The 20,224-nt window shown below is 46.4% G+C and overlaps 1 protein-coding gene across 2 annotated transcripts in view; it reads left to right on the top strand.

Annotated features, from left to right (window-relative positions):
• The first annotated feature begins 4,084 nt into the window (after window positions 1-4,084).
• CDCP1 (CUB domain containing protein 1) overlaps window positions 4,085-20,224 on the top strand; it is a 62,778-nt gene continuing 46,638 nt past the window's right edge. The window contains exon 1 of one of the 2 annotated variants that reach the window (XM_012470766.2): window positions 4,085-4,266. In XM_012470766.2, the coding sequence (XP_012326189.2) occupies window positions 4,185-4,266 (82 nt within the window). In that variant the 5' untranslated portion in view covers window positions 4,085-4,184. Of the gene's footprint in view, window positions 4,267-5,143; window positions 5,232-20,224 lie in introns of those variants that run through there. The other variant, XM_064366993.1, reaches the window with a different exon arrangement.

Raw genomic sequence — 20,224 nt, 5'->3', positions numbered from 1 at the left:
ACTGTTGAATCTTCCAGTTTCCTTAACTTTTCCTTCATACTTTTTATCTCTTTGTCTTTTTGCTTTACTTGCTGGGAGCACCTCTAATTCTTCTATTTATTTATTTTATCTACAATCACTTTTTTTCATTTCCAAGAATTCTTTTTTGGTTCCCTGAATCGTTTTTGTTTGTTTGTTTTTGTTTTCTTTTCTGTGTGTGTTTTTTTTTTAATGACATGCTGTTACTGCTTCATAGAGAGAATGTTGTCTGGCACCAAATTATTGTTGCCTACATCACTCTAAGGGAGTTAGCAATTGTTTTGTTTTGCTTCCTTTTATTTTCTTCCTTTTGTATGGTTTCTTTCAGGTTGCTGCTGCTTTTTTTTTTTTTTTTTTTTTTCAGTTTGGTTACTTGGTTGGCTTAGACTCTATTATGTTAGAAACTCTCCACAGATATCCTGAAATCCTGGTTGCTCATGTTTAAAAGTGAGCTATTGGCCAGGTGCAGTGGCTCATGCCTGTAATTCTAGCAATTTGGGAGGCTGAGGTAGGCGGATCACATGAGGTCAGGAGTTCAAGACCAGCCTGACCAACACGGTGAAATCCTGTCTCTACTAAAAATACAAAACTTAGCTGGGCATGGTGGCAGGCGCCTGTAGTCCCAGCTACTCGGGAGGTTGAGGCAGAAGAATCAGTTGAACCCGGGAGGTGGAGGTTGCAGTGAGCCAAGATCATGCCACTGCACTCCAGCCTGGGTGACAGAGCAACACCTCATCTCAATAATAATAATAATATAAATAAAAAATAAAAGTGAGATATTAAAAAGCTAAGTTGGTGGGGCTTAATCAACTGAAAGCCTCAAGGTAGGAAGCTGGTTAGCCTGTTTATGAGAGTCATATGTTCATATGTTTGGTCAGATTCCCCAGAAGAAGACTCTTTCCATCCCCAATATGGATAACAAAGCCCTTTTGTCTCATCCTTGGAGGCAGGTTGGGGCCAGACAGCTGGGGATCTCAGCATTCAGAATGCATATCTTCCCTTTACTTACCTACTTTTACAATGTTTCCCATGCCTTCAGCTATGCCTGGCATCCCTCAGCCCTCATCCCTAGGTTTTAATTTCTCCAGAAAACAACACTAAAGTTGTTAAACTTACCAACCCTCTAATTTGTCAAGATCTAAAGTTGGATGGTATAGTCAGACTCACATTAAGGCACATTATGATGAAATTTCAGAAACCAACGAACAAAAAGAAGATTCTACAGCGTTAGAGGCAAGAAAATGGTCTCACAGAAAAAACAAAAACGAGAATGGTTTTGGATTTCTTAAGAATGACACTAGAAGCTGGATGGGCGAGGGGCTGTTGCCCAGACAGGGGTAATGGTGGATAGGTTCCGGGATCTAACCACAGGACTTCTCAAACTTTCTCCCAGCCTTTCTTGTTTTAACTCCTCTTTCACCCTTCAGTTCCGGAATACCTTGTGCTGCCATTTCCTGAGGATATTTTTGAGGATTTCCATGTTAATCATGTTATTTTCAATTTCCCCACTACTGGCTTAGGGTTCTGCCATCTCTAGGCTCCTAAGGCAGCTGCAAGTCTACGGGGTGATTTTGCGGTTGTCTTCTCTCTGTTCTCCCCACCTTTATGGGCTTATGTATTTTTCTTTTAATTCCTGTTTTGTGGCCTTTGCAGGGTTTCAGAAGAGGTCAAAATTAGATGGGACAGTCTGTTTTAAGACTCATCTTCCTTTTTTTTTTTGAGGTAGAGTCTCACTCTGTCATCCAGGCTGGACTGCAATGGTGCAATCTTGGCTCACTGTAACCTCCGCCTCCCGGGTTCGAGTGATTCTCCTGTTTCAGCCTCCGGAGTAGCTGGGACTACAGGCGCCTGTCACCAGGCCTGGCTAATTTTTGTATTTTTAGTAGAGGCGGGGTTTCACCATGTTGGCTAAGATTGTCTTAAACTCGTGACCTCATGTTATTCACCTACCTTGGCCTCCCTTGTGCTGGGTTTACAAGCATGAGCCACGACACTCGGTGAAAACTCACCTTTCAATCTGTCATTTTTCTCTAGCACTAGATTATAGTTACCTACATTGCTTTCCAGTTCAGAAATAACCTTTTAAAATTTACTCCTTCCCTTCAGCCATGTTTGTAAAGACAAACATGTCCATCCTTGGCAATGCTTTTTCACACCCACTGGGAGGACCAGGACAGTATGTCAGGACATCTTTACTTCAGTTATACAGTTGGGCTGTCACACAAAGGATGCTGAAGCGCCTCCCTACTTTTCTTACTTCTTCCTCTTGGCTGCTACTTTCTGGAACCATCACTAACACTGCCTGTTTGGGAATTAGTGACTCTTATTCCATTTTCAGGTAGCTGGTGTCGACTATCCTAAGAAAGACGGTTAAGCAAACTTTGGAGAGAAAAAATAGTAATGAAATAACTTGCTCCTTAGGCTTAACTTGTCAAGCAACATTTCTGATATTTTGCATTCAGTACACTGCCATTCTAGTACTGTGATGGTTGTTAATCTATGTGGGAAAAATGGTGTTACAGATGCTAGGAAAAGATGCTGGGGTATATATGCCTGCTTAGAATTAGGAGAAAAGACAAATCTGCTTTCACCCTCCTGATCAGCATAAATATGTTTAAGGAGTGTTTAGACTTTTGTCAAGATTTATTTCTCTTGGTGAATTTGTCCTTTATTCAGTGGGGAGAACCAAGAGCGTCCCTCCATTTCTCATCCTCTCCCTTCCCTGTAGTTCTCAGTTTTCCTGTCTGTCTGCACGAGGACAGCAGCGGACTAGAAGATAATCTAAGGTCCCCTCTGGCTCACACTACAGGCCCTCCCAGAAGTGGGGGTGTGGGCAGGGTCGGGTTCCAAGTTCTGCCTCCCTTGATGGACTGTGGGCTTCCAGAGGGCAGAGCTAGCTCTATTCTCACGATTAAGGACACGGAGAAGGAAGGCGTGAAGCTCTTAGGAGATGATTTCCCACCCCTATTCACAACAATGATTGGGGAAGCCTGGAGAGGCTCAGTCCCTGCCCCCCCAAGAATTAAGCAGAAGAGTAAAGGAAAGTTTGTGTCTTTGGGACTAGAGTGTAAATGGAGGCTGTGGCATATGTTTTGGTTCCTGTCCCAAGCCTCCCAGGTTGCTCTGGGTGACCCTGGCCCAGCTTCTGGCTACCCATGAACACAAGTAGTCCCAGGGAGTCATTTTGGCAGAACGCTGGTCTGCCAGCTAAGAAACCCTGAACCATCCACAATCTCTCCTTGTGGCCTGGGCTTGGTGTATGCCATGTAGGGTGGAAGGAGAACCCACAGGGCCTCTGAAGACAGACAGGTGGCACTCCTGCTGCTGGGAGGAGGAAAAGGAGTCCAGGGTCATTCATTTTCCATTCATTTGACAGCCCAACGTTTGACCTGAACGCTTCACACCCACACTGCACACACTACTCCATTTATAATACAACTCGAGAAGGGTACATACTACTCCATCCACAGCTCAGTGAAGGGACACATACGACTCTACTCACAATTCAACAAAGGGGTGGATCTGCCTCTAATTTACTAGCTACCCTGGGGACCCAGGTTATCTGTCTGGAAATACTGCAGGTGATCTGTGTGGAGTAGACTGCAGGCTCACTCTCCTGCAAACAGTAGCTGTAGCACCACCGGCTTTAAAGTCCAGCAGACCTCTGGCCAAGTCAGGTAGCAGAGGATCGAGAGCTTGGGTGGCCCCCAAATATGATTCTCCGCCAAAACAAGGCGCCTTTGTCTCCTGGACAGAAAAGGGAAGGTAGACTGGCTTCCTTTATGGGCGACCTTCGTGACTCTGGACAAAGAGACCTGATCATTCTCAGACTTGGGAAGGAGGATTAAGCCGGGAAAGATAGGGACAAGTCCGCCGCAACGCCACAATGGGGAGTAGAGGGGACCCAGCAACCCGACCCCAGGATCCCTGCACTCTGGGCTAGAGAGGCGGTGGCTGAGGCAGGAAGAGGAGGAGGAGAGTGAGGAGGGACTCGCCAGGTCAGCTCGCGCTCCTGCTGAGCAGGGCGGGGTCTGGCCCGTCCGCCCGCGCGCAGGTGAGCGAGCCGGGGCGGAGCGCAGCTGCGCCGGGCTTGGGCGCCTGCGGCCGCCGCTCCGAGCCACCGGTCACAGTCGCTTTCCCCACCGAGGCCGAGGCGTCCCGAAGCCATGGCCGGCCTGAACTGCGGGGTCACGATCGCACTGCTAGGGGTCCTGCTGCTGGGTGCGGCGCGCCTGCCGCGCGGGGCAGGTGAGTGCCGGGCTATGGACGTGGGTGGCGCGGAGTGGTGAGCTAGCCAGCTAGCCAGCCGAGTCCGGGCGGGGATGCGGCGGAGGGACGCAGGGTGCGAGGGTGCGAGGGTGCGAGGGTGCGGAGAGGGCGGGGGCGGCGAAGTCAAAACGCGCAGGTGGCTCCGGGTCCCAGGGACTGTCCGGCTTCTGCGCGGGCCGCGTCGGGCGCGTTAGCCTTTCCCTCCTGGAATCAACTTTGCCCTCGGCACGTGAGCATGTCCCCGATCCGGGAGCCTCCTGGTCCTGGAGGATAAGCCCGGTGCTGGCCGAGAAGGCGGAAAAAGCAGCGCCCCGGAGCCGAGCCCAGGCGACAGGTCCAACATGGCTCGCCGTGCGCCCTGGGGTCTTTGCTGGGGTTCTTGAGGACACTCAGGCAGGGTGTGGAAGAGATCTTTTCTCTCCAGGCTTGCCCTCTACCTCCTCGCCTGGTCCAGGGAGAAGGTGCAAGAAAAGTGCTTTCAAGTCCGAATTTCCCACGAGATCCCCCTTTTCCCGTCCGCGCGCTGCCTTCCCCATCTCCTAAAGTTGAAGAACATTAATGCGAAAGTGAAAGCGCCCAGATTTCTTTTAGGCGTCCCAGAGAAAGCTGCCAGGCATTTGCGCCGCCACGGAGGCTGGACACTCCCGCGCCCCTCGCGCTTGTGGGCAGTGGACAACGGCAGGAGGCTGTTGTTCCAGGGATGTGTGTAAATTTTGAGTTGTTCCGGTTGGGGGAAGGGACCGTCACGTCCCAGCGACCTGTGCCAGCCAGGAAATGCTCTGTGGGCCCTGGAAGTATAGAACATAGTAAATAACCTGGTTTCTTCATGTAAGAACTTGACGTGAGGCTAGTACAGGTTTCGCGAGATTAGTACAGGTTTTGTGTTTTTTAAATAGAGTGCTCCAAGAAGCCGTGCGGGTTTGACTCCCTTTGCTGCATTTAAGGTGGGTTTGTGTTTGAAGTGGGTAAATTAGATTAAGGAATAAAGGACGCAGGTGAGGTTGAACTTGGGCGTCCTGGTGACTGCCATCATTACAAATATAAGACAGGAGCTTGTAAAATATCAATATAAGCTCCAGGAATGCTTTCTTGTTCATTCTTCAACATCAGGTGACATATTGCTGCATTATAGAAAATTTAAAACCTCATTTAAACCACAGCATGAATTTTATACATATATATGATGAATTTTATATATATGATGAATTATATATATATATATTAGATGAATTATATATATATATATTAGAGACAGGGTCTCACTATGTTACTCAGCTGATCTCGAACTCCTGAGCTCATGTGATCCTCCCACTTGAGCCTCCCAAAGTGCTGGGATTGCAGGTGTGAGCCACTGTGCCTGGCCAATGAATTTTTACTATAATTTCTTAGGACTGAATTTTCAAGATTCTCTTTGAATAAAAAATAGTGTAAGAATAAAAAGGAATGAAAATATGTGTAAATGTGTGCTGAGAAAAATGTGTGCCTACAAATTTTGGAGCTGTATTGAAACTCTGGGAATTGTTTGAGATATTTTTGGCTTTCTGTGATAACAGTAGAGAACTCCTCCAGTAGAATAGGGTGTAAGTCAAGGCGTTGCTAATAATGAGAGCCTCTGTTCCTGGTCTCATTTCTCCCTGTGATCTGGGGAGGCTGCCATTTTGGTCATGAGTAGCTCCAATGGAGTCCCTTCCAGGAAGTGCTTGACTGGCTGAGCCCTGTCTCGTGGTTCAATATATACATATAAATACGTAGAAGCCTAGGACTTTTCCCTTTCACTTTCTTAAGTTCCTCCCTATGGTCTCAGGAACTGGCCCTTTGAGGCCACATCAGGCTCAATTGAGAGCTTTTGTGGTTGGAGCAGTTGCCTGTAGTCTTGAGGATCTAACTGGCCTAGGCCTTTGAGAAATTCCTGGAGTCTGTCTTGAAAGGATAGAGAAAGCCAGAGTCCTGGCAGAGCGGATTTGTTTTATAAATCCGGGAAGTCTCTTAACAAGGAAATACTCAGCAGAGTAAAAATGAACTTGGTGTCACTGCAGAGCTGAAGAGTAAAGGAAAGTTTGTGTCTTGGTGTGACTTAGGTATCCCCACCAACTCCCCCATTTCTGGGAGTGAAACACTGGTTGCTTTGGGATTACGGCCTTTTGAAAACCTCAATACGGTTGCTTTCTAAGAACCACTCAGATACCAGAATCCAGGTCAATGACCCCAATCTTGCCACCACTGTTTCTTGTCAAAAATGTGAGTAGACAGATCCAGTGATGTGTTTACACATCCTGGGTGAGTGTGGGTGTTTATTATATTTCCGATTCAAATGAGGAACTACTGGTTGTTGTCTGGAATGTGTAACTGACAGGGCTGATGAGCCTCCCCAACTCCTCCTCCACATCCCCACAGATTGGCATGACATGGAGTCAGACATGTTAGCCCCAGGGCTCACCTCAGATGGTGCCATTTCATCTGTGATGGTTGCACACCTTGCATGTACGCACACACACTCTTCTGGGCATTCTCCCTGGCTATCAATGTGGGTGAAGGAAGTTAATAATTAAGATGTTTTAAGTAGCATATGCTTATTGTAGAAAAAGTGGCAATAAATATAACCAAAATGGCAAAAAATTATCTATGAGCAAACTGCCTTGTTCACTTCGATGCAGACTCCTCATTGAGTGCGCATGCACGCTCATGTACACAAACCAAAACTGGGAGCATCCCATTGTACGGCTTTAACCAGTCCCCAATTGTTGGACATTTAGGTTGCTTCCAGTTTTTCCTATTAAAAATAGAACATGTCCAACAATGTTACTTGTATCAATTTTAATAGGTCTTATTCAGCGAAAAGGCACTTGAAATTACGTAGCACAGATTAGAAAATGACACGAAGGGGTGAACCATTATCATCATGTTGAGGAGGTTATAAAATAGTATGAACTGGATTATCCCATTTTGATATATCTGAGAATGTGCTCTTTGGCTGTGCTGCTCTGCACACTCTTATTTTGTCGAGCTACAGTTCTGGAAGCAGCGCTGCTGGGATGAAGAGTAGAGAGGTTCTTAGGACTTTGGATGAGTACTTCCGTGTTGCCTGTGGATAGCCTGTCCTGGTGTGCTTCCCAGCCATCGATGTGTGAGTGCCTGTTTCTCACATTCTCCCAGGCTCTCCTCATTGTTGCTTTACCAGCATCTATGGAAGAAGCATTTTCCTCTCTCCAATTTGGCAAATAGGATCTGGACAGTGTTAGTAGATTCTCAAGAGTCTCAGAAACACCACCCTAGCTAGATGTTACTAATAGCTCACCAGTGGTTTTTTTTTTTTTTGCCAAAAGAAAACAGAACTGGGTCCCTTGGCTTGTAACACAAGCCTCACCTGAATTTTTGTCTAGCGGTGCTGACCTGGGTTTGGATGGCACAGGGTGAGGTGGGAAGTGGGTAGGGAGAAGAGTCTGCTGGTCAGAGAGACCCCTGATTGAGGTCAGGGTGGGTGGGACAGTAGGGGATTATAAGACTACTGATGTGGGGGACCTGTGGCCAGGGTTCTCTGCCTGGGTGGTTAAGAAAGTTTATATCTAGCCGGGCGTGGTGGCTCACGCCTGTAATCCCAACACTTTGGGAAGCTGAGGGGGGTCAGATCACCTGAGGTTAGGAGTTCAAGACCAGGCTGGCCAACATGGTGAAACAACGTGTGTACTAAAAAATACAAAAATTAGCCGGACGTGGTGGTGCACACCTGTAATCCCAGCTACGTGGGACACTGAGGCATGAGAATCACTTGAACACAGGGGACAGAGGTTGCAGTAAGCCGAGATCATGCCACTGCACCCCAGCCTGGGCAACAGAGCAAGACTTTGTCTCAAAAAAGAAGAAAAGTTTATATCCCTTAATTATCATTCTAAATTATAAAAATTATGCCTCAATCAAATTATTTCAAACCACTTCCCACAACCTTGTAATTTGCCCATCATTTCCCAGGCAGCTGGCAGCATTCTAGACCACCAGGTAAGGAGCGCCAATTCCTTCCCTCACCTCTTTATAGCCTTGGGTTTGTATCTGGTCCATCAGTTCTTAAAAGTATGAACTACTACTGCTACTTGTAACAGCCAACACATTGAGCATTTGCTGTGCCTGCCACTCCTCTGAGGGTTTTGCACATAGGCATATTCTGATTAACATCAGTAATCTATTCCTGAAAAACAGACATTCTGCATGAAAACACTAAGCAACACCATACATCTCATTATTTCATGTGGGAAAAATTATAGCAACCCACTGCACAGCGATGCAAAATCTCTAACAGTTTCTGAAAGCGTGATGAAACACAGGAAGATACCCTTACATAATTAACCAATCCCGTTAAGCATAAAGTGCACAAGACATCACTTGAGGACCACCAAACCATGTACTTGGTTGTTTGCAAACAGGTGCTTTGTGTGCAGTAGCACAGGGCACCTCCCTTTGTTGATACTTGATCCTGACATTCTTTTTTTTTTTTTTTTTTTTGAGATGGAGTCTCACTCTGTCACCTAGGCTGGAGTGCAGTGACATCATCTCAGCTCACTTCAACCTCCACTTCGTGGGTTCAAGTGATTCTCATGCCTCAGTCTCTCAAGTAGCTGAGATTACAGGTGTGCCCCACCATGAGCAGCTAATTTTTGTATTTTTAGTGGAGGTGGGATTTCACCATGTTGGCCAGGCTGGCCTCAAACTCCTGGCCTCAAGCAATCCACCTGCCTCGCTCTCCGAAAGTGCTGGGATTATAGGTGTGAGCCACTGTGCCCAGCCGGATCCTGACATTCTTGATCCTATTGTATTTGGAATAGAAGTCAAGACTTTCTGAACATAATTTTGTTTAAAATGTGTTGAGGTTGGAGATGTAAACATACATATTTCTGAAATAGACATCGGCCAAAAATAACTTTGATAGATGAAACATAAGTTCTACAGTGTTCTATGATAAAAATGAAGCGATTTTCTCCTGAGAGAATGTAAATGAGGGAAGTGGCCTTGAGTTGGTCTGCATGTCATTTAGCTCTCCATCCTCAAGCAAGTACTCCTACTAACCTCCTGTTAGTAAGCACGGAGAGGTGACGTGACTTGCCAGGGCACCCTAGCTGGTATGTAACGATGCTGAGCTGGCAGCCCCGGGAGTATGACTCCAGAACCCAGCTCGGTAATAGGACTGCAAGGCCAGTAAATGCCTCCCCTCAAGGTGTGAATATTCTCAAATAATAAATTTGGGAATCTCTTGAAAAAGAAAATTAAAACGGTTCGCTGAGCACAGATGGCAGTAACTTTAAGTTGTAAATGAAGTACAAATGATCCTACCCTCAAAGACAGAAGATCAAAGGTTCTGGGTGAAATATGCCAAATGCAAAAATGTATGAGGTGACAATCTGCTGCCTTTGCATGGGTAAATACAGCCTCCAGAAATGAGTTTTATCAACTCCCTCAGTCCAAAGATTGTATAGAGTTGAAGTCAGGCTGTTGTCTTTATTTTGGGTCTGCCTACTTCCTTGGCATCTGCCATGTCACAAAACCACTGGAGCCATGAGAGGGCTTCTGCAATTCTTGATGACGTGTGGTCCAGCTGGGAGCTGAGCTAGAATGGTGTACATCCAGGCACATGCCGTATGCATCCAAACAGACGCCTTATCTTCTGTTACTGACCTGAAGGCAAGAACGTCTGGCCATCTCAAACAAGGACGTTTGGCTAAAACAATGTTTAACCCCAAGAACAACTTAGAGCAGGCAAGCAGTTTCTGGGACATCACAGAGAATGTGGAGGTGGTAAGATGAAGCCCCTCCTGAGTTTGAAGGACTCATGGCATCTCTTGGACCCAGGTAAACACTCGACTCCTACACAGAGTGGCCACCAGCCATAGTGGAGAGGCACACATCACACCAAGAACCAAACAACATGGTGGGATGAGTTATTATCTGCTACTGCTCATACTGGAAGCTGTGCTTTTCTGGAGTCTGACCAGGGACAGTGTCAGGAGGGTCCAGCCTGTGTCGATGGGATGTCTTCACGTCAACTGCCCTGTGGACAAGTCTCGCCGGAGTTGCATCCTAGGCCACCTCCAAGGATACAAACACCAGGCTCTCTGGGTCACTGCTTCTGAGTTCTTGCTCACTGCTGCATTCCCCATGTCCTCAGACTGCACATCCCAAAGGGCTCAGCTTCCCAGCTGGAAACTGGTGGAGGGAGGAGGGCAGAGAAATGGAACGACTGGAGCCAAAGACCTCATGGGCTCAGAGTTGCCTTTCCGGCTTTTTGGAGACAGCCTCACTCAGACAGGCTTTGGAGTTGGTCAATGCTTGGTTCAAATCCTGACTCCACCGCTTATTAACCAGGTGAGCTGGGCAAGTTGCTCAACCTGTAGGGACAGCAGCACCCTGAGGCTGGCTGGAGGCCTGAATGAAATGATGTGTGCACTAGTCTGGCCTAGAACAAATTCCTTAGTTAGTGAGAACTGTCGTGAGTTTGCGCTACAGTCTGGATGATTGTTTCCTCCAAATCTCATGTTGAAATTTGATCCCCGGTGCTGGAGGTGGGGCCTAATGGGAAGTGTTGGGTCATAGGGGTGGATCCCTCTGGGGTGAGTGGGTTCTTAACTCTGTTAGTTTCCAAGACAGCTGGTTGTTAAAAAGAGCCCATCAGGAACCCCCTGCCCTTGCTGCTTCTTTCGCTATGTCATCTCTGCACAACAGCTCCCCTTTGCCTTCTGCCATAAGTGGAAGCAGCCTGAGGCCCTCATCAGATGCTCAGTCTTGAACCTTTTAGCAGAACCATGAGCTAAATAAACCTCTTTTCTTTTCTTTTTTTATTTTGAGACAAAGTTTTTGTTCTGTTGCCCAGGCTGGAGTACAGTGGCATGATCTCAGCTCACTGCAATCACCGCCTCCTGTGTACAAGCGATTCTCCTGCCTCAGTCTCCTGAGTAGCTGGGATTACAGGCGCCTGCCACTTAACCTGGCTAATGTTTGTAGTTTTAGTAGAGACAGGGTTTCAACATGTTTTCCAGGCTGGTATCAAACTCTTGACTTCAGGTGATCCACCCAACTCAGCCTCAGCCTCCCAAAGTGCCAGGATTATAGCTGTGAGCCACCGGGCCCAGCCAAACCTCTTTTCTTTATCAATTACCCAGCCTTAGGCATTCCTTTATAGCAACACAAAACAAACTAAGACAGTTTGATTATTTGAATCAGGCCCAAGAAGAACATTTTGTTATTCAATAGGCAGAAAACCTAGACCAAAATTATAGGCTCTCGTAGTCTGTATAACCAGATCTCTAGCAGGAGACATTAAGGTTGTTTCAGACTCTTGCTTCCTACACACTATGCTTGGGTTACTATCCCAGTGCAGTCGACTTTGGGCTCATATAAGGATACCTGTGGAAGAAATTCCTAGAAGTGAAGCTGCTCAGTGAAAAGCTGTATGAAGTTGTTCTAAAAGACACTAGAACAAGTTTTTGAAAACTTTTGTGAGCAAGTGCCTGCAGACACATGAATTTCCTGTTAGCCAAGGAACTGACTGGTCCAGTTTTATGACAACTTAGCGTCATGCCCAATTACACTTGAGATGGGGGTGGAAACACCCCAGTGGTCGCCTGGGGATTGCAACTATCTTCGTGACCAGGTGTTATTAGCCAAGACTGGGCTGGAGTGTGCCCGTCTGTGAAACCAGAGCTAGAGCTCCATGGAGGGAAACCTGGCAGGGCCCTGGCCTTTAATCTGTGCTGAGAGATGGAGGATTACTCTGGAACTGGCTTGGAAGTTTCTGACAATCTTATCAGGCACTTCAACCTTGGGCTATATCTGTCAGGGCCAAGTTCTTATCTTCACAGAGCATAGAAAATATTTTTCTTTTCCTTTGCTTTTCTTTTTTATTTTTTCCTTTGAGACAGAGTCTCACTCTGTCACCCAGGCTGGAGTGCAGTGGCATAATCTCAACTCACTGCAGCCTCCGCTTCCCAGGTTCCAGCAATTCTCCTGCCTCCGCCTCCTGGGTAGCTGGGATTACAAGCGTGTGCCACCATGCCCAGCTAATTTTTTTGTTTTTTTAGTAGAGATGGGGTTTCACCATGTTGACCAGGCTGGTCTCAAACTCCTGATCTCAGGTGATCTGTCCACCTTGGCCTCCCAAAGTGTTAGGATTATAGGCATGAGCCACCGCGCCTGGCCTAGAAGACATTTTTCAAGTTGTAAACAGTGCTTGGGTTGTCTTGGAGAAGCCCACCACAATCAGAATGGTGCCAAACCCTCCATATAACTTTTTTGTTTTTGAGACAGAGTTTTGCTCTTGTTGCCCAGGCTGGAGTGCAATGGTGCAATCTCGGCTCACCGCTACCTCCACCTCCAGGGTTCAAGTGATTCTCCTGCCTCAGTCTCAGAGTAGATGGAATTACAGGCATGTGCCACCACACCTGGCAATTTTGTATTTTTAGTAAAGACAAGGTTTCTCCACATTGGTCAAGCTGGTTTTGAACTCCCAACCTCAAGTGATCCACCTGCCTTGGCTCCCAAAGTGCTGGGATTATAGGCATGAACCACAAAACCCAGCCAACATAACTTCTTCTAGCCTCACTGGCCTCTGCCTCTGCCAGGAATACAACTCAAGTTCCAGGCAGGAACCTGGAATGCTGGTGGGAAGGTGTGTCCCACTGGCATCTTCCCCTCCTTGCCCTAGATGGGATATAACCCAAATGCTCATGGTTAGAAGCAGGCTAGGTAAATTACACTACAGCCAAACAATGGGATGTTAGGCAACTGTTTAAAAGAATGAGGTAAGTCTTTGTAAACTAATGTGGAGTAACCCCCAAGGCATATTATGGAGAGAAAAACACAAGGATCAGAACAGTCAAGTATGGCATGCACTCTTTTGGCAAAATAAAATGAAATAGGGATGGCATATAAATACACATTATAGGTGTATCCATAGATTACTTCTGGAAGAGAGTACAAAAACTGGTAATAGTGGTTGCCTTTGGGAACAGAACCAGATTCAAGGGTAAGAGAATGACTTTTTACATTTTGTTTTACTTTATTTTGTACTTCATGTATTATTTATCTAAATGTAAAAGTATTTTTCAGCTCTGTTGAGGTTTAGTGTATATACCATCAAACTCACTAGTATCAATGGTATAATTCAATGGGTCTTGTCAAGTGCATGGTATAACATTTCCATCATCCTGCAAAGTTCCCCCAAATTCCTTTGCAATAAATCCATACTCCTTAGCCCCTGGCAACCACTGATTTGCCTTCTATCACCGTAGTTTTGCCTTTAAAATATTTTAAAAATAAAAACAATTTAAAGCCAGGTATGAATATAGCACTCACTAGTTTTGTTGCATTAAAACGAATTTCTCAAGTATAGACCCCATCTTCAAAAAAGCCTGAAGTTAGTTTCTGCAAGAATTTGGTTGTGTAGAAGGGACGGAGTAGAAGTGTTAGGTTGCTAGGAATCGAGGCGCTGATGACCCAAAAAATGCCTGCTCGACTTGGAACAGCTTTTCATGAAGAGCAACTTGTGATTTTTTTTTTCTTCTTCCCCCATCTACTTTTAGGGCCTATCACCGAGCAGGCCTAGAGAATCTGATTTATTATTTGATTGATAACTGGAGATCGTCTGTAAGAACAAAGCAGATATAGCGGAACGAGGATTAATGCTTCATTGCCACAAATTTTCTCGCTGAGTTTTGTTCCTATCCTCCTCCTTCCTTAGCAATAGCTCTCAGCAGCAGGGCTAGCTCCTACTGTAAGGAAGGAATATGGTTCATGAAAAGGAAAGTACTTTGACCCACTGTGTCTCTCTCCCTTTCAGGAAGAACCATCTGCTTTCTTTCTTCCACCCACCCACCCACACAATGTGCTTTGGAGCCAGGCTTCTCAAAACTCCCATCTCAGCATTCTTGGTGCCTCAACTTAGTTTTTCACATCCCTGAATTCTTAAAAGGTCTTGAAAAGATCTAGCCCAGTCCAAGTTCATTTTGGTAACAAATTCTGTTCATTCTGTAGGTATTGGAGGCCCCTTGTGCGTCTAGCTCTGTGTGCCCTTATCCCTTGCCCTCCAAGGGCTCACCATCTGAAAGGGATTCAAACACGGAAACCAGGAGGCTACAAATTGGTGGCCTAGGAGGCTTGGCCTAGTTCTGTTTTGCATGTTTTGAAAAAACCTAAATGACAAAGTAGTTGGTAGAGCTTGCACCCTCTAATTCAACAAAGACCCTCTTCCCTATGTTGCCTTTCAATATTTGAGTTTGTGACACTTCCCAGTGTAATCAGTACAGCAAAAGGTGTAGGTATAAGAATTGCAATAAAGGTTGCAATAAAACTTCTGTAGGCAAGACAAGAGAAAGAGGAGGACGAGATATTCTCCTGATGCCTGAGGTCTGTGGTGCATCATTAACAAAACCCTGAGTTTGGCCCTGGAGCAGAGGCATAGCTCTGTTATTAATTACCAATAACCCCACAGTGTTTTTTTTTTTCTTTGATATTTAAAATGGCATCTCCCACCATCTCTGAAATGACAACTTGCTAAGCGACCCACTATCTGGAAAGATGTAATTCAGAGTTAATCCGTCAGTATCTGATTTATAACTGGAGACCACCTACAAGAGCAAAGCAGAATATAGTCTAATGAGGATTAAATTCTTGATTACTCCAAATTTTCTAGCTTGTGTTTTGTTCCAAGCCTCCTTTTCCTCCCTTGGCACTAGCTCTTAGCAGCAGGGCCAACTTCTACTGTAAGGAAGGGATGTAGAAAGTGCTCTGCCCCACTGCGTCTCTCCCTTTCAGGAAGAACCATCTGTTTCTTTCTTCCACCCACACACACAATGTGCTTTGGAGCCAGGCTTCTCAAAACCCATCTCAGCAGTCTTGGTGCCTCAACTCATACACCTGAATTTTTGGCATATTTATCTTAAGATAACTGGCTGGTGCCAACGTCGACACTGTCTCGTTGCCAGTAATGACCATCCTGGTTGATGTGACACCTTCCATAATGGCTGTCCCTGTTCCTGTAACTTCATCATGATGGCCGAACACCTTTTATAATGGCTGTCCTCATTGACTCAACACCTTTCACGTCAATACCTCTTATTGCAGTCACCCTTGTGGATGTATCTTCCACCATGACCATCCTTGATACAGTATCTTCCATAATGGCCTTCCTCATTGACGTAACACCTTCCGAAGGTAACCAACTTCTGATGTTGGTCATTTTGGAGAATGGTCTGTAATGGCCATCTTCATTGACATAACACCTCCTGGAGACTGCCCTGGGCCCTCTGGGTGAGGAAGGCATGTGACTGGCCCCAAAGATCTCCTGAGTGTGCTGCATTTTGTTGCTGATCTGTTTATCCCGGGCTGCCTGGTTTGCTGTGGAATCATATTATTGACCTGGCTTGTGGTCATTTGCAACAGCTTCATTCAGAAACCTATTTCCCATCTCAGGCTGTGTGGCTTGCTCTCCCATCCCCTGCTTTAAGATTGCTGGACACAAAACAACAACAATAAAAATAGCATTAATCCCTAGTCCCTAAAACAGAAGGTTTAAACTGAGGGATGTATTCCCAGTTGGCTGCCCTGGCCCCTGGAATGGCACTACAGCCCCACTCCCCAGTCAAGTCTCCTGAGTGATCAAGAGGTTGGGGCTTTGCAGTTAAGAAACAAGTAGATCTAAGGCCTCAAAAACATGGGTTTCTCCCCTTGCTCAGTGGGTACTTAGTGGAGGCTGACATCCCAAATGGTCACTTCCTCTCACACCCTGGCTGCCGTGGGTGGGTGCTGCAATCTGTCCTTCCAGGGCAGCAAGAAAGGAGCGGGGGCGGGGAGTGAGTCAGCTGGTGGTCATCCTTCAGACCACGGTGAAGCAGAGGATGGATTGCTGCCAGAGTATCTAAAGTCACCTCCAGTGACGGAGGTGGTGAGGACACCAGAGATAGAGGAAGAGCAGATGCTGTTCCTGATTGATTGCCCAGGGCTTGTGATTAATGAGGAAGAGTTTGGGGGACTCTGAGAGGCAACATTATAGGCAAGGGAGAGACCACGCTAGGGAAAGAGTCTCACCAGGGAGAGCTGCTAACCTCTTTCCTACCTACAGAACATTTTCTGGAGCCACTGCAGCCTCCTCACTAGTGTAAAGGGAAAGGTGGACAGTCACAGTGGTGTTTGGGACAGAAAACACCAGCACTCCTCTCTGCTGCTGGTGTTGAATGGTACACGCTGAAACGTGTCTCTCACCACCGCTCTTCTCTAGCTGGGGTTCAGGGCAAACACTTGGTCCCAGGCTGCCCAGCTTGTGACCTTAGAGGAGCAGAAGGTACATGGACCTTGGAATCAGGCAGGCCTGGGTTTGAAACTCAGCTGTGTATCTTCCCGGTGTGTGTTTAAACAGTTTACCTAAAGAAAATGTCTAGAAAGTGCCCAGCACGTGGCAGAGGCTGAACAAATGACAGCTGCTAAATTATTGCCATCATTCCTAGACGCCCTCTCCCACCTGCCTTCCGCCTTGGCCGGTACCTACACAGCCTACCTCTTCTGGATTCTGGATTTTAAAGCCAGCCTCCCCACTGGATTGCTCTTTGATCTCTGCTTTTTGTCTGGGGCTCATGCTCAGCCCACAGGTCTGGGTAAGATGACCAGCCATAAGCTCTCTTGGCCTTATCATCACCTTGTCTCTGACCCACTCATTTGCCTCCCTTCTGTCACCTTCCAGCATCTAGAGGTTAAAGCTTTACAGTAAATCCTTGTTGATAGAACATTTTCATGAAGGCTGGCTTGCTTACATAACACCTTCCGTGTGGTAATTCAACTCAGAACGGGAGGCTCTGCATCCCAAACAATACCTTGTATTTGTCCAAACTTCTTTCCTTGAGCAGCTCAGCAGGTCCTACAAACCACCCCATGTTTCCCTACCTGGTACCCCATCTAGTTAAGAGTTCTTGGCTGGGAGCAGTGACTCATGCCTGCAATCCCAGCACTTTGGGAGGCCGAGGCAGGTGGATCATGAGATCAGGAGTTCGAGACCAGCCTGGCCAACATGACAAAACCCCATCTCTACTAAAAATACAAAAATTAGCCGGGCATGGTGGTGGGGACCTGTAATCCCAGCTACTCGGAGGACTGAGGCAGGAGAATCACTTGAACCTGGGAGGCAGAGGCTGCAGTGAGCCGAGATCATGCCACTGCACTCTACCCTGGGTGACAAGAGCAAGACTCCATCTCAAAAAAAAAAAAAGTTCTGTATTGGTTTTCTATTGCTGCATAACAAATTGCCAGAAACTTGGTATCATAAAACAACACCTGTTAGTTCACAGTTCTGTAGGTCAGAGATCCAGAAACGTGCTGGGCGTGGTGGCTCACGCCTGTATTCCCAGCACTTTGGGAAGCCAGGACAGGTGGGTCACTTGAGGTCAGGAGTTCGAGACAAACCTGGCCAACATGGTGAAATCCCATCTCTACTAAAAATAACAAAAACTGGCCAGATGTGGTGACACCTGCCTGTAATCCCAGCTACTTGGGAGGCTGAGGCAGGAGAATTGCTTGAACCCAGGAGGCAGAGGTTGCAGTGATCACGCCATTGCACTCCAGCTTGGGTGACAAGAGCAAAACTCTGTCTGAAAATTAAAAAGAAAAAAGTCCAGAAACGTACATACAGCATGGTTGGGTTCTCTGCTCAGGGTTTCAAAAGGCTGAGATCAGGATGTGGGCCAGGCTACATTCTCAGGAGGAGCTTGTGGTACTCTTCTACTCATGTTGGTTATAGCAGAATTCAGTTCCTGTGGCTGTAGGTCTGAGGTCCCCCTTTCCTTGCTGACTTTCAACCGATGCTGCTCTCAGCTTTCAGAGACCGCCTGCATTCCTTGCCATGTGGACCCTTCCATTTTCAACACTAGCTACAGAGACTCTCCCTTATGTTGAACTGCTTTCACACCTCGACTCCTTTTCTCCAGGAAAAGCCCAGCCTCTTTTAAGAAAGAGTTCAGCTAATTAGGCCAGACCCACCCAGGACAGTCTCCCTTTCCTAAAGTTAACGGTGTCATTCAACATGGCCTAATCAGGCGAGTGATACTCCATCCCTCCCACACTCAAGTGGAAGAGATTCTACAAGGATGTGGGTCACTAGAGGACATCTTAGAATTCTGCCCGCCCCTGGGTGCTGTGGCTCAGGGGCTCTGCCTCGTCTGCAGAAATGGTAATGATCATGGCCATCACTCCTTTTTTTTCTTTTTTTTTTTGAGACGGAGTTTTGATCTTGTTGCCCACGCTGGAGTGCAATGGTGCGATCTCGGCTCACCGCAACCTCCGCCTCCTGGGTTCAAGTGATTCTCCTGTCTCAGCCTCCCGAGTAACTGGGACTACAGGTGCCCACCACTACAGCTGGCTAATTTTGTATTTTTAGTAGAGGCAGGGTTTCACTACGTTAGCCAGGTTGATCTTGAACTTCTGACCTCGTGATCCGCCCACTCCGGCCTCCCAAAGTGCTGGGATTACAGGCATGAGTCTTACATGGCGCTTAATCGCCAAAAAAATGCGGTCCTGTCAGAACATTTTTCGCAGGCCTGTCCCCAGCAGAGTCCCTTATTCAGTGCATGGTCCACAGAGACCAAAGTAAGGTCCCTGAATGCAGTGGCCAACGGGCTGCACGATGTGCTGACCAGTTTTTCACTTATCAGGGAAATCCTTCTTATTTTTCATGACCTTTTGCAATCTCTTATGTTTTCTAGTTATTAACATCATTTTTCTTTAAACAAGTTTCTCTCCCTCCCTTCCATAGTAATCCAGGGGATTACCGTGAAGATATATGAGTTTGAGACAATGTTGTTTTAGTCAATTTTTGGTTGGTATCCAAGTTAGTAATTAGCAATTAATTCTCACCTACATTATGCTAAATAAAATAAGCCAGATACAAAAGGACAAATACTGTCTGATTCCACTTAGATTAGCAGTCAAATTCACAGGGACAAAGTAGAATGCTGGATGCCAGGGCTGAGGGGAAAGATGAGAGTTATTATTTAATGGACACAGGGTTACTGTTTAGGATAATGAAGACATTCCGGAGGTGGATGGTGGGAAGGGTTGCATAACAATGCTTCTGAACTACACACTTAAAAATAGTTAAAATGATAAAGTTTGTGTATGCATATTTTACTATAATAAAAAAGCAAAAAGAAATGTTTGCAGGGTTTATTTGTAGGTGCTTTTTTTCCTTTTCTATTTTATTGAGTTGAGTTTTTTTTTTTTTCCTACCACAATAAAAACAAAATTTAAATAAGTGAAGCATGGGCCAGGCACGATGGCATGCACCTGTAATCCCAGCATCTGGGGAGGCTAAAGCTTGAGCCCAGGAGTTAAAGACCAACCTGGGCAACAAAGAAAGACCCCCGTCTCTGCAAAATAAAAAATAAATATTAGCCAGGCATGGTGGCATGCGCTGGTGGTCCCAGCTACTCAGGAGACTGAGATGGGAAGATTGCTTGAGCCCAGGAGGTCAAGGCTGCAGTGAGCTGTGATTGTGCCAATGCACTCCAGCCTGAGCAACAAAACGAGACCCTGTCACCAAAAGAAAAAAAATATGAAATATTCCTTATAATTCTATGGCTAGCTTTGTGAACATACTATTGGTTTCTAATGCTAGACTCTGTCTCTGCTAAAAAGGAAGCCTTGACACACGAGGAGGCTCCTCCCCTTACAAGGCCCGGGAGCAATACCTGTAAGCAACTCCCCTGAGCATAACTCACTGCACTTAGGGTTCAGATCGTGAGGAAGGACCAACAGGTTTTTCTCCTAAATTTTCAGAGTTGTGCAAAAAACAATTTGTTATAACAAGAACCGTGAAGCCCTGCAAGAACCTAGTGCCTGGAGGGCAGAGACTTTGAATCATCTGTGGATGAGGTCTTGTACCCAGCATCTTGCAGACACAAAGAGGGACTCAGAAGGG

This window comes from Aotus nancymaae, unplaced genomic scaffold (assembly GCF_030222135.1).
Source record: "Aotus nancymaae isolate 86718 unplaced genomic scaffold, 86718_ANA_hifiasm-v0.15.2.pri h1tg000067l, whole genome shotgun sequence".
NCBI classification, from domain to species: Eukaryota; Metazoa; Chordata; class Mammalia; order Primates; family Aotidae; genus Aotus; species Aotus nancymaae.
The sequence above is the reverse complement of the archived record's forward strand: the minus strand, read 5'-3'. Positions and strand labels throughout refer to the sequence as shown.